The 13,379-nt window shown below is 39.6% G+C and overlaps 1 protein-coding gene across 1 annotated transcript in view; it reads left to right on the top strand.

Annotated features, from left to right (window-relative positions):
* Positions 1–2,070: 2,070 nt before the first annotated feature.
* LOC140241571 (uncharacterized) overlaps positions 2,071–13,379 on the top strand; it is a 30,672-nt gene continuing 19,363 nt past the window's right edge. Inside the window, exons 1-2 of the mRNA XM_072321307.1 lie at positions 2,071–2,206; positions 3,657–4,291. Coding sequence (XP_072177408.1) covers positions 3,811–4,291 — 481 coding nt within the window. The 5' untranslated portion in view covers positions 2,071–2,206; positions 3,657–3,810. The remainder of the gene's footprint in view (positions 2,207–3,656; positions 4,292–13,379) is intronic.

Below are 13,379 nucleotides of genomic sequence, written 5' to 3'. Positions count from 1 at the left end.
TGGTTGAGATTAGTCAAGGGAAAAGAAACCAAACACTCATGTACAATTTTCAAATTTCTTCTGCATTTACAAGGAGACATACACTCCCCGTCAAAATCACAATGGTTATTATCTATCGCAAATATTTTTTATTATGCAGGGCTAGGGAATGTGTGGTTAGCACAAGGGGGTGGATTTAGTGCTGCATGGATTTCACACACCTCAAAAGTTAGACTTTTCGATATGTTTATTCAAGAGTGGAGAGCAGCAACATGGTCAAATAGAATCTGTACAAATTATAGAATGTTTAAGGATAATTTGATGTTAGAGAAGTATTTACAAGTCTTGTGTAAGAAAGATTATATTACATTAAGTAAATTCAGATGTAGATCTAATGGATTACCCGTTAACAAGGGCAGGTTTGATGCAAGCCTGACAGATAAATTGCATTGTACTATTTGTTCATCCGATGATATAGGGGATGAATTTCATTATATTTTTGTTTGTCCCTTTTTCAACAAAGAGAGATTATTGTATTTACCAAGTAGCTTGACGGCCAGTAGACCAAGTGCATTACATATGGCCAAATTATTCAATTCAACTAATGCTTGCCATTTGAAAAAACTAGCCAAATTTGTCAGAATTATTATGTTTCAGTTCTCTTCAATACCAAAGAAGAAAGACAGTATTTTTGTAGAAAGTAAAGTAGATATGAATGTTTGTACACGTAGTGGTAGAGTAGTTAAACGTCCTTTACGCCTTGTTTTGTAAACATATTTATTTATATCTGTTATTTTCACACGTACATGTACATTATCACTTATATTTTTGTATTCATATATTGTAAATATGTTTGTACTCTCATACCCCGAGAGGGGGTCGATAGAGTCAATAAAATCTTACAAATCTTACAAATCTTTACGGAATTCCTGAATCCGCCCCTGTTACATTTTATATACCTATAGTCTTGCATTAAAAACAAACAAACAAACAAACAAACACGAAATCCAGGTTATCTTAAATGTTGTAAACATTATTATATGAAGTGATCTTTCAAGCCAGTAAATTCGATTCACACGCTTTGTGGATCGGGGCCCTGTCTTATAAAACTTGCGATGGAAATCAATCAATCACAAATCTCTTGAAAGCTGCAATCAATCGCAACCAGTGATTGATTGATCGCAGTTCTCCGTCTTAATTTCAATCATAACTTTTTCAGACACTACAACTCTCCCGTTTTCGACGGGAGATCTCCCGCCGAAAACCCATTTTTGCAAAATCTCCCGTTCTCCCGTTTGAGATTAATTTCTCCCGCTCTGGCTCTGTGTCTCCCGTTGGAAAGGATTTCTTACTTATTGCTATTGTATGTTGAAAAAAATAAGCCTTAGATAGCACCAGAGGGCATCTAGAACCCTAGAAATTTCGCGCTTCGCACACATCAACTTGGAGTCTCCCGTTTGCTTGGGGTTTCAGGCGGGAGAATCTCCAGATCAGAAGGTGCTTTGGGTTGGAGTCTCTGCTTTTTTATAAGATGGATTTGCATTCAGTCGTAAAGTTGTGATTGATTTGAACCAATCACAAGTCTTTATAAGACGGGGCCCGGGTATTTCCAGCTGTGGAGGGGTGTCCTTTCTCAAACCCTCACCACAGACCCGATCCGACAGACGTAGACCTACAGATCATTCCATCCCCACCATGAAGACACCGGTGGTAGAACATTGATCGCTCATAGGATGAATACCGTACATGATTCTTATGATGGACGTAGTACTAATAAATTAGCTATATGTTTATCTTCACAATCTACAATATTTTAGTATAATTCAATAGTATAGGGCCTACATACTTAAAGGTGATAGGCCTATTGAATAATAATTCAACATCGAAATTTTGAACAAGTTGTGTCGAAACTCCAGCGCAGAGGGCTCTCCATCAACTTCATGCGACAACAACATAAAGGCACTTACAGTTTCACCATTGCCGTGTGTAATGAGGCCCGTTACCTGCACCGAAGTGTATGCAAGGCGACTGGGATGCCCTCTTCCTTGGCCTGCTGCAGCATTATTTACATCGCACTGACTTGCACGGCCAGGCTTCGTAAATCCGTACTAGATATCGTAACACAACTCTATAGCCGTACAGGGACCGTACGGTCGTGCTCGATGAATGAGACTCGGTGCGTTCTACGCCAGAAATGCCAGCAAATATTGTTTGAGAATAGCGGACTGTAAGTATCACCTTTTCAGGAGTATGTTTCTATTTCAACACCCAGTTGGGGTGTGTAGAAAATCATTTCCGAGCAAATTTGGCGTGTCCTTGTTGGTATTTGCATTTTGCCAGTGACGTGTTTTCGTTTGGACCAGCCGACCGACTGTAATCACTATGCCCGGCCTCGCTGGCGTGGCGCGCCGGCGCGTGATCAGTCAGTCGGGTCATAGGGCAGCTGAATTACCACTACTGCACTGGCTGCACTGATTCTAAGTTGCGGAAGAGTCGAATTTCTTGTCATGAAGGAAAGGGTAGGAATATCAGATTCAAGCCACAACGTAATTTATTTTAGGTTTTCTAGACGTAACAAACATTTGTATGGGTGATAGCAATGCATAGAACGATGGAATTGGACGTCTTCAAGCAAAATTGTGTGTGAGAATTGAAAGTGTTTGGGCTTCATCATTCATAAATCGTGACACATTAATTGCTGTGTTGGGCTGGAGAAGAGCTGGTACTAGTTTGTCGATAACTAGTTATGGTGGCCGGTCCAGCCAATTCAGTTTTGGCGCTTTAAGAAGGCAGATCCAGAGCTCTTTTCCCACTGTTTACTCGTCCAGTGAAAAAAAAAAAAAGAACAAAAAAACTCAAAGAAACAACAAAAACAAAGTAAACTTAGGCGTAAATTTGTATAGGCTTTTCAAGTAAGGTACCATTGCATAGTCCTGGATTGGACGAGTGTGGACAGGGCGGGGAAGGGGATTTTGATACATATACTGCACCAGAGGATAGGATTGATAAAGGTATAGTTTATTTGAGACATTTTTGAGAATCTCTGAATTGTGGATGAATAGCCAACCCTGGGCAGGGCCCAGCAGATATTCCTTGCAAGATGGGATTTTATTTTCAATCATCAGGCATCACATCAACCCCGTTCAGACTCGGAGAATTCAACCTTAAAAAAAAAATAAATAAAAAAAAGAAGCCCCTTTGTCAATTTTGGGTGTGAGCAAGCTCCAGCTAAATTTAAGGGCAAGGTTAACGTCGCCTCTCATACAATGTAAACAACATTCTCAGTTTGAAGTGAAAGAAAAGGCACCCTCTTGGACAAGAGCATCATGATTCTTTCTCAACCTTGTTTTCCTCACCCCATTTGTTTGTACAGTATATACCCTCTTTGTGGTAGAATTTGTGTGGCTTCCATAACTATAAACAATAGCAATAAAAAAATAATGAAAAATAGGGATAAAGGTATAAAATGAATGAATGAATGAATGAATGAATGAATGAATGAATGAATGAAAGAAAGAAAATACACTTTGATAATGGTCAGTTCCGAAAAATAGATTTTAAGTTGGGAGTTGATTCATGTCAGGCACTAGGACATTGTTACTGTTGATGTAAAGTAACTGTTTTTACTACATACATGTACCATGTTTTCCATCCTTGTGGATATGCTTTCTTGTCAGGCTATCTTGGAATACCTCTGGTTTGTGACTGTCAGCTATTTTCTGGATAACCTTCATAGTTGTGATTGTGACCAAATTTGCTACCCAATTCCTCCACAAATGAGGACCCTGACGCCGGGATTTTCCCAGACAGTGGACCAAGTGGCCGGTGAGCATGCCGATTGCATCGACTGACGACAGCGATTCCAGTTCGAAGTCTCACGAGCCCGTTCTGAGGAGACGGCCAGTAGAATCAAAGTCCTCGCAGGCTAGCTCGGCCAAGGACTCTCTGCACAGCCCCAAGGTCAACTGCCCCGCCCGGAGAAGCCCGAATCACTCCCAGAACCTGTTCTCATTCGTGGATGCGTCCCTAACAAGGGCAGAGACACCCCGCGATCGGACATCCACCGAGCACGCTGCGTCCATGCTGAATCCCGCTGGTAGCTACTGGGGGAGTGTTTCTCGAAGGTCAAACTCGCCAAGGACACGGCTGTCTCCATCCTCATTCGGTGGGAGGAACTTTTCTGGGAGGACGCACACCTTGACCAGGACAGGGCGTGGTCGTTACTCGCCGCCCGACAACGTGGCCACAAACCAGCCCCGCTCCCCCAGCTACGATTTCAGGGATACCACGAGTCGCAGGAGGTCCTATCAAGGTTTGTAATACATTGTACCTCCTCATTGCTCTTCATACATCAATGAAGAATTTTCATGTACTCATTTGCATGTTAACTTCATTAATTTTTTGGTTATTAAAGAATTCCATGGCTCTCTCTGTGATAACAATAATGACAGTGCATGGCAGTACTACAAATGTATGTACATTGTATGACGATCATTGTAATGACATAAAAAGTCTATTGGAAAATAGGTCAGAGATCTCAGTTCTTTTCTCTTTCTACTATTTAAACAGGTTTGATCACCCATTGATCCATTTGTTAGAGGAATTCCGGTTGAGTTTGATTTGATTAGTCAGATGAGAAAGAAAAAAATCCTATGATTACAACAGTAAAAATTTGATCAAAATCGGATTAAAGTTAGGGAAGATGTGAAGTTGTGAAGTTTTACTAATTACTGCAGAACTCTTCTTGTACATTTGATATGAGTATGCACATGAATGAGCTGATGATGTCATCTCCTCACAATTTTCAATAGTCCTACACATACAAAAAAGAGAGAAAATGATGAAAAATCAATGTTTCTGAATTATTAAAGTGTGAAATATGATGTTCCCCTTCTTGGTTGAGTAACTTCAAAATAAAACTTGGAAATGTCAAAATTATATGTACAAATTATATGGCAAGTTGTGAGAGGATAACATCATCACTGCACTATTTGCATATATTCATATTAGCTACGTTGAAGAATTGTTTCCTGAATAATTAGTGAAACTTCAGAACTTCCTCACTTTTTATCCGATTTTGATCAGGTATGTCATTGTGCCAAGAAAATTGTACTCCTTCTTTTCAGACTAACTTTCAACTGCACTGGAATTTCCCTTTAAACTCACAAATGATAACTACAACTAACTTTCACTTGTATGATTCTCATATATTCCCAGTTTCTCTGACCGTGCGATATTGCGATATCGTGTGACATCATAAAATTACATGACTACAGTCATACTTTTCAGTGAATTTTCCCCTTTTTTGTTCTTTCTTTCTTTTTTAGTTTAGTTTTTTTTTTTTTTTTTTTTTTTTGTCTGCCCAAAACGTTATAGAGTGAAGCCTCATGCTTTTTTCCTTCATATGAGTGGCTCAGAGGCCTGGTTTGAAGTCACCTTGCAGTCGATCAGTGCAGTGAACTTGAATTGTCATGACATAATTACTCCATGAGCTTTGGTATCTTATGGAGTCTAATGAACAGTATTATTCACTGAGTGTCATTCAAGGAAGTGCTGCAAACTGAGTCTATGCCAAGATGTGTTTTAGAGCTCTATGAATAGAGACAGGTGAGATAGTCTCAAAGTTAAGCCCTGTTCTAACGGAGCCTTTCAAAATAGAGTTATCTATTACTATTATTATCTAACGTTCAGGTAATGTCAAGGTAATCTTTTTTTCACCCTCCTGTTAAAACGGTCCCCGCAAAATGTTGCTCAGACATTGTTGCGGTAACTTTTGCCAAATTATACCCAAGCATTACCATGACATTACCGCAACACTACCCTGGCAACCCTTCTATCAGAATGACAACTGCGGTAACATTCCCGATACACTCCACTCACATGCGCAACATTGCAGACAGACAATGATTGACGTGCCAATCACTTGCGTGAATTGTAACCACTGATCTCTATGTTGTTGAGATCAGTGATTGTATAAATGTGCACAATCTAGAACAATAGGCAGCGCTGACCGCGTGGTTGTTGCATCAGTGGACACACCCCTTCGTGGAAATCTACTCGCGTATGATTTTCGGTGTGTGTCTTTTAAAATGGTACACCTTGCTCTTTCGTGCAGTTTTATTGGAATTTCAGAGGAATTTTGTTTTCCGTATACTGTCGCGATGTTGCCGCGGTCGAGTCTGTTTTAAAACTGGGTTTAGATCTAGAAAGTACGTACCAGGTAGTGACTTTGGGTAGCATGATCTGTTAAAAAAATATTTTGTGAACTCTCACAGTTTTTAGATCATATTTCAGTGCATGCGTAATATGATGGTACCCACAGAGAATGTCAAGGCTTTTGACTTCTTCTTCGATGTTTTGATCGTTTAAATTGTCTTTAGGGGGTCATTACTGAAAGATGTGTTTGTGTTTGGAGACAGATCAGTAATTGTGGCCTACAATGTATCTTTGTATCTTTTTGTATCTTTTCTATTTGTGCCAATTCAGTATGAGGGGAAGCAGTCAATTTGAGTTCAGTTGAAGTCAGTTCATATTTACTGTAAATAAAACCATAAAGAGAACAAATATTGACCAAATACAAAGAAAATACAAGAGGAAAACACAACAAAACAAGAAGTAGACAAACATTGAATGAATGGCTTGAACAATGTACATGTATGTGAATCATCTGATGTTTGTGAGATGTGTTTACTTCTGTCTGTCTGTAGCCCTCAGCTGTCTGTCTGTCTGTCTGTTTGTCTGTCTATGTCAGCTGTGTACTACAAACACCAAAACTAGTGTCACTGATTTCCTGAAATTAATGGCTAGGTGATGCATTATGATATATTGCATAGTATAGTATACCAGCATTGCAGAGGGCCAAAGGGCCACTGTAGGCACCCTACATAATTTCAATATAATTAGGTGATCTGAGTATCCTCTCGGATCACCTTCTGTATCTGTACTGATTCTTTATTCTTCTTTCTTTATTTCTCCTCAAAAGTTGTTCAGAGGTTAGCTCAGAAAGTCCTCAGCCTATCAATTTCAAAATTATACCATATGTATCATGTTCCAAAGACGACAGATCTAATAAAATCATAGTGATCAGTCGACCGTGACGTCACTATGACGTCATTACACTGTATATGAAAACACATTTTCATTCATATCTCATTAATGGAATGGAACTTTTCAATGAAATTTATGTCACATATATTTCAAGTCAAGCGCATTCTACTCATATTCTCAAAATTCATCTTTACGCACGCGTTGAACTATACATGCTCCAATCGAGCTCAAATTTTTTTTTGCACACGTTTCAGACCATTTGGAGCATTTTTTGAAAAATTGAAAAAATTGGACGGACGCGTACGCGCGCGCACATATATGCACGCACAGCTCATATGCAATAGAAATTTCCAGATTTTTCACTTGCATCTGATGTCTGAAATGTCAGGGAATATTTCTACCAAGTTTCAAGTCAATTCAACTCAATATGTTGTCATACGGCCCCGTCAAAGTTGAAATTTCACGCGCGCGTCAATGGCGATATACAGTGCAACTATGCCAATAAACCGCCAATTTTAAATCCGATTTTACTCGTCAGGATGGACGGTGACCCCCCTATTTTCTTTACGTATTCTGAAAGCTGATGAGTAGTACATGTCATTTCATGGGTTGGCGATGCTGGAAAAATGATTAAAAGATATCAAATTTCTTAATAAAATAAAAAAAGTAAATTTTCAAAATGACGTCATCAAATTTCAAGTTCACTTGAGCATATCTCACTTATCCTTTGCCGATTTTTACCCAGATTTCAGTATGTTGTAGCTTATTAAATGCTCTTTCATTACTGTACTACAAAATTTTGATTGGATGACAGCATCACCTCGTTAAAATGGATTGAAAGTAATCTTGTCGAATTTGACCAGTTTGCATACTTATCTCTGTGGGAGTGCATTTTTTCTGGAAATGAAAATTGACATGACTATCTTTATCGAGCACTAGCTCACTTATACTTCGATGAATGTCTCCCAGATTTTAATATGTTGTAGCTGAGACTTTGGGCTATCGTAAGTGTACCTTCCATTTTTTCATGTGACGTCAGGATCACGTTGAAAAACTTGGTTGAAATTAAAGCTTATCTTCAATGTATTGAGATATTTCTTTCTTTCTGCAACTTTCTTTGCAATAACAATAACTCAAGAAGAACAGGCCCTATCACCCCCATATTTTGCACATGTTTAGTTCATGTCACGTACATTATTTCATAAAATAATAACTACTTGATCGGACACCATCTTGGGTATGTAAGTTAGGGTCAAAGGTCATAAATGTTTCATCCTGTATCTTGGTATTAAAATACCTGTCCTATCTTTCCCATATTTTACACACGCAAAGACCATGTTACAAGAATCACTTCACAAAATAACCACTTTTTGCTCAGATGCCATCTTGTCTGTGCAAAGTGGGGTCAAAGGTCATGTGTACTTCTTTCTGTGTCTTCGTTATGACGTATTATCTCCATGGGAGGTAATTTTTCTAGATGTGAAAATTGACATGATTGTCTTTATTGAGCACTAGCTCACTTTAACCCTTCGGTGAATTTCTCCCAGATTTTAATATGTTGTAGCTGAGACTTTGCACTATCGTTATGTGGTTACAATGCGCCTTTTGTTTTTACATACGATGTCGGGATCATGCTAAAAAACTTGAAATTAAAGCTTATCTTCGATGTATTGAGATATTTCTTTCTTTTTGCAACTTTCTTTGCAATAACTCAAGAAAAACAGCCCCTATCACCCCCATATTTTACACATGTGTACAGTAGTTCATGTTACGTACAATGTACATTATTTCATAAATAAACAACTACTTGATCGGACACCATCTTTGGTATGTAAATTAGGGTCAAAGGTCATAAATGTTTCATCCTGTATCTTGGTGAATACATGTCCTATCTTTCCCATATTTTGCACACGCAAAGACCATGTTACAAGAATCATTTCACAAAATAACCACTTTTTGCTCAGATGCCATCTTGTCTGTGCAAAATGGGGTCAAAGGTCAAATATACTTCATTCTGTATCTTCGTTAGTGTATACAGACTTTGGTACCAAAGATGGCAGGTCTGACTCCCTTTTCTAAATGAGACTCCAAACATCACATGGCCAATGTCCCCTCAACACAGATGAAACCTGTATGGTCATGCCTATTGGGATCAGGACTCAAATCATTGATTTCCCAATAGATCGGATCACCTAATTTGTCAGTGTTGACAAATTCCGAGTCTACACGCTGTAGTTTGAAATGTTGTTTTCTGTGTGTGGTGACTGCTGCATCTTGTTGACATGAACAGTGTGTACATGTAACAGAATATGAAACATATTTTGATTCATTAATGCTTCGATTGTGGTAAAGGCTGAAGGCAGCATGCAAAATGTCCTGCTAACATTTATGAGTGATCATTTTATTATTTTTTTTAAAGCTCTCACTTGTAGCATCGATACACTGTTGTGCAATGTATTGATATACAAATGTATTATACAACTTACAAAATGTAGGACTGCATAATGAGGTACAGTATGCATCTGAATTATGAAGCAATTTTTCATGGAGAAAACGTGTGGCAGTAACGTTTGCCAAAGGGCTGAAAGCCAATATATGTCTAATAATGAGAATCATTTGGGACAATATGAGTATCATCAAAACAGCTAATGTAGTTTCATAACCCAAGAAACCACTTGGAAAGAGTAGTAGCATTCACTATTGTTTCTGCCAGATCATTCAATGCTAATGAGGTTTACTACATAAGGTATAAAGTATTTAAAAATAAATAGGTAAAGCATACTGAGATGACAGATTTAGTTAGCACACTATTTATGATACACTGCAAGGGAAAGGATTTCTAATGTATTAAAGGTAATAAAAAGTTTTGGTACCTCAAAAGTTTCCCTGAATTTCCTTGTCTTAGTTTTTGTTTCAGGTTAAAGTACCTTTCATATAACTAACACTGTGAGACTTACTCGCCCCAAAGTGCTCTCATGTCTTAGTAATCATGCAATTAACTGTGATCAGCAGCCCCATACGCATAGCGTAATGGGGCTTCGCATTGTAGCATACAGGATCATGACAGATTTAGTATCGCGGGTAAATATCAACTTAAAATCCAAAAATTTCTTCAATTTGAAGACTTACCAATTAAGTTGAAGTATTGAAAACAGGCTTCGGTAAACGTTTGGTTCTGCCAATAGTCCCTTTCTGTTCGAATTGATGACTGAATGTGACTCGTCGAGAGGACCTTGGGAGAGCTACATACACTGAATACTACAGCCAGTGCATGCGAACACATCACATGCGCACAAATTTCAAATCCATGAACGGATAAGATGTTTGTGTGCGCATGCGCTGGCCGTAGTATTCAGTGTATGTAGCTCTCCCAAGGTCCTCTCGACCGAGTCACATTCAGTCATCAATTCGAACAGAAAGGGACTATTGGCAGAACCAAACGTTTACCGAAGCCTGTTTTCAATACTTCAAATTAATTGGTAAGTCTTCAAATTGAAGACATTTTTGGATATTAAGTTGACATTTACCCGCGATACTAAATCTGTCATGATCCTGAATGCTACAATGCGAAGCCCCATTACGCTATGCGTATGGGGCTGCTGGTTGCAGTTAGCTATGCGTATGGGGCTGCACGCTGCTGGTCGCAGTCATTGGTTTCGTACAATACTACTACGGCGGCGGCTCTGGTATGAAACCATTATTGCATGATTACTAAGACATGAGAGCACTTTGGGGTGAGTAAATCTCACAGACAACATACTTTAACCTGAAACACAAACTGAGACAAGGAAATTCAGGGAAACTTTTGAGGTACCAGTACCAAAACTTTTTATTATCTTTAAAGGACAAGTTTATTCACATTTGTCGAGTGAGTGTAGCACACACGACTGTAGTAGAACACATCAGTAAAGTTTGAGGAAAATTGGACAATCTGTTCAAGAGTAATGAATTCTAAAAGTTTCAGTGCCGCCATTACTGGATTAGAAGACTACAACTGTTTGTGACATCACTGCATGACAACGATATTTAAAAAGAAAATATAAAGAGAATCCACAAAATTTGGAATCTTTTTTTTTTTTTTAATAATGAAAAGTTCTCATTCCATGGCACATACTGGCATACATTGTATGTCAAGGGTAACATTGTTCCCCCTGTTTTTTGAAAGAGTTTATTCAAGCGAGAAGTTTGAAAGTATTGCTCCATTCACTCAATCCATACAAACGTATACTGGGTGAACTTGTCCTTTAATGTACATATGGTGGAATAAAAGATGAGAATAGCTGTCTATCTGGAGGAAGCTGTATGGCACCTACTTTTGTTTTGTTTTGCTCCACATTTTGTAGATGCAGGTACACAACACAACACGTTGTACATAATATACAGCATGTGCTTTGCAATTATTAAGGAAACTGTGAAAGTCATGATTCAGATTATACTACAACAGATGGATCGTATATCTGTTGTGCCCAAATGGAGTATTTGTTGGTTACGATCTCATTATAAAGTGCCACATACAGGTGGCTCTGCCAATATTTTGGGATGGGCATGAAATCAAATTTAAAGGGAATCTCTCCCCTAAAACTTAAATTTGAGAAGTGTGAGAGCATGTCCTAAGAACTCTAGAGAAAGTTCTATTCCATCACAAAAAATGCCCAAAATTGTGAAATATTAATTTTAATAAATCAGCACGCACTAGTGTGCGCTGCAATCGTAGCAAATCTGAAAATAGTAGCTGCGCGTCGACCATCGGTGTGTGCACGTTTCCTTCATTTGCCTCCATCTGCACACAGCTATATCGAATACTGTCTATCGGTATCGCCTGGGTTTGGACACGCGTACACGTACGTGTGCCTTTCCAATGCCCGGATAGCGCACGTGACATGACTAGTTATACACTGAAAACTACTAGACAGCATCATCGTAGCAGCCCGGCCTGGCCAGCCCGCCCGCCGGATTGATGCGCCTGGTATAGGAGCTTAGCGTTTGGCAATCGCGACTCGATTGACTCTTGATGTACGTTAAAGGTGCCTATTATCTGCGTTGCGCCACTTTGCCGGAACACCACCCCGAACTTTGCAACAGTCAAATTTCTGGATCAGAGGAAATGCCCTGAGCTGTTCCAAAAATGGTATGACAAACTTGAAACGGCATATTGTTCTGCTGGTATGACAGTGGACTGGGACCGGCTTGTAAACCCAAACGCAAGGTCATGTGAAGAACACTTCAAGCCAGCTGACTTAGGACAGCTATTTTGCCTTCACACATCGTCGACATTGGACTGTACAGAACATCATCATCATCAGAACACCAGAATCAGGCTGAATTTGCATGCTATTCCCTCAGTTTTCATCAAGCCCATTTGTCTTGTGAGTAGACTCAACAGAAAGTTACTGAGGTAGACAGCCATACACATGTAACTCATGATGAATGATAAAATTTGAAATTGACACTGAAAAGTGATTATAAATCACTAGAATAGTTACTAGAGCAGTCAGAAACACTCACTAACTGTCACTTACCCGTGAAGATCTAACATTAGGTCGAACTCTAACGTTACATGTATACTCTGTTCAGAGACTCCAACCCAAAGTACCTTCTGATCTGGAGATTCTCCCGACTGAAACCCCGAGCAAACGGGAGACTCAAAGTTGATGTGTGCGAAGCGCGAAATTCCCCGGGTTCTAGATGCTCTCTCGTGCTATCTAAGGCTTATTTTTTCAACATACGATAGAAATATGCAAGAAATCCTTTCCAACGGGAGACAAAGAGCCAGGGCGGGAGAAATTAAATCTCAAACGGGAGAACGGGAGATTTTGCAAAAATGGGTTTTCGGCGGGAGATCTCCCGTCGAAAACGGGAGAGTTGGAGTCTCTGTCTGTTGTGTGGTCTAGAGGTCTAGTAGATCTAGTACCTGGTACTTAATTAAGTAACAGGGTTAGGCCTAGACCTTATGTACTAGACCCATCAATTATTACTAGTAGATCTGGGTGTCTAACGTTAGACCCCTATAATGTCAGACATACAGTAGGGAGGTGCCTGCACCTCGCCAGTGGCTCGAATAGGGTTACCGCCACCCTGTTTAAAATTGTTACAATCGCACTGAATCAAAATTTATGCCCGGGACTGCGTTCAGTATCAGATTTCCTATCGCTGGGAGTGTCTTGCAATTTTATTTCGAGAGCGCACAGGTACTAGGGGACTACAGCTTCGAAAGTCTGTGCATAGACGCTGGGCAGGTCCACTGCATGCATGCCACACCGGCCTCACGCACTGGCTCTCTCTCTCAAGCCATATGCATCTGCATGAGTAGATGCTGCCGCAGCTGGCTGCGCCTGGTGGCCCGGCGGCGCGGC

Source organism: Diadema setosum, chromosome 18 (genome assembly GCF_964275005.1).
Source record: "Diadema setosum chromosome 18, eeDiaSeto1, whole genome shotgun sequence".
In the NCBI taxonomy this organism is placed as follows: domain Eukaryota; kingdom Metazoa; phylum Echinodermata; class Echinoidea; order Diadematoida; family Diadematidae; genus Diadema; species Diadema setosum.
The sequence above is the reverse complement of the archived record's forward strand: the minus strand, read 5'-3'. Positions and strand labels throughout refer to the sequence as shown.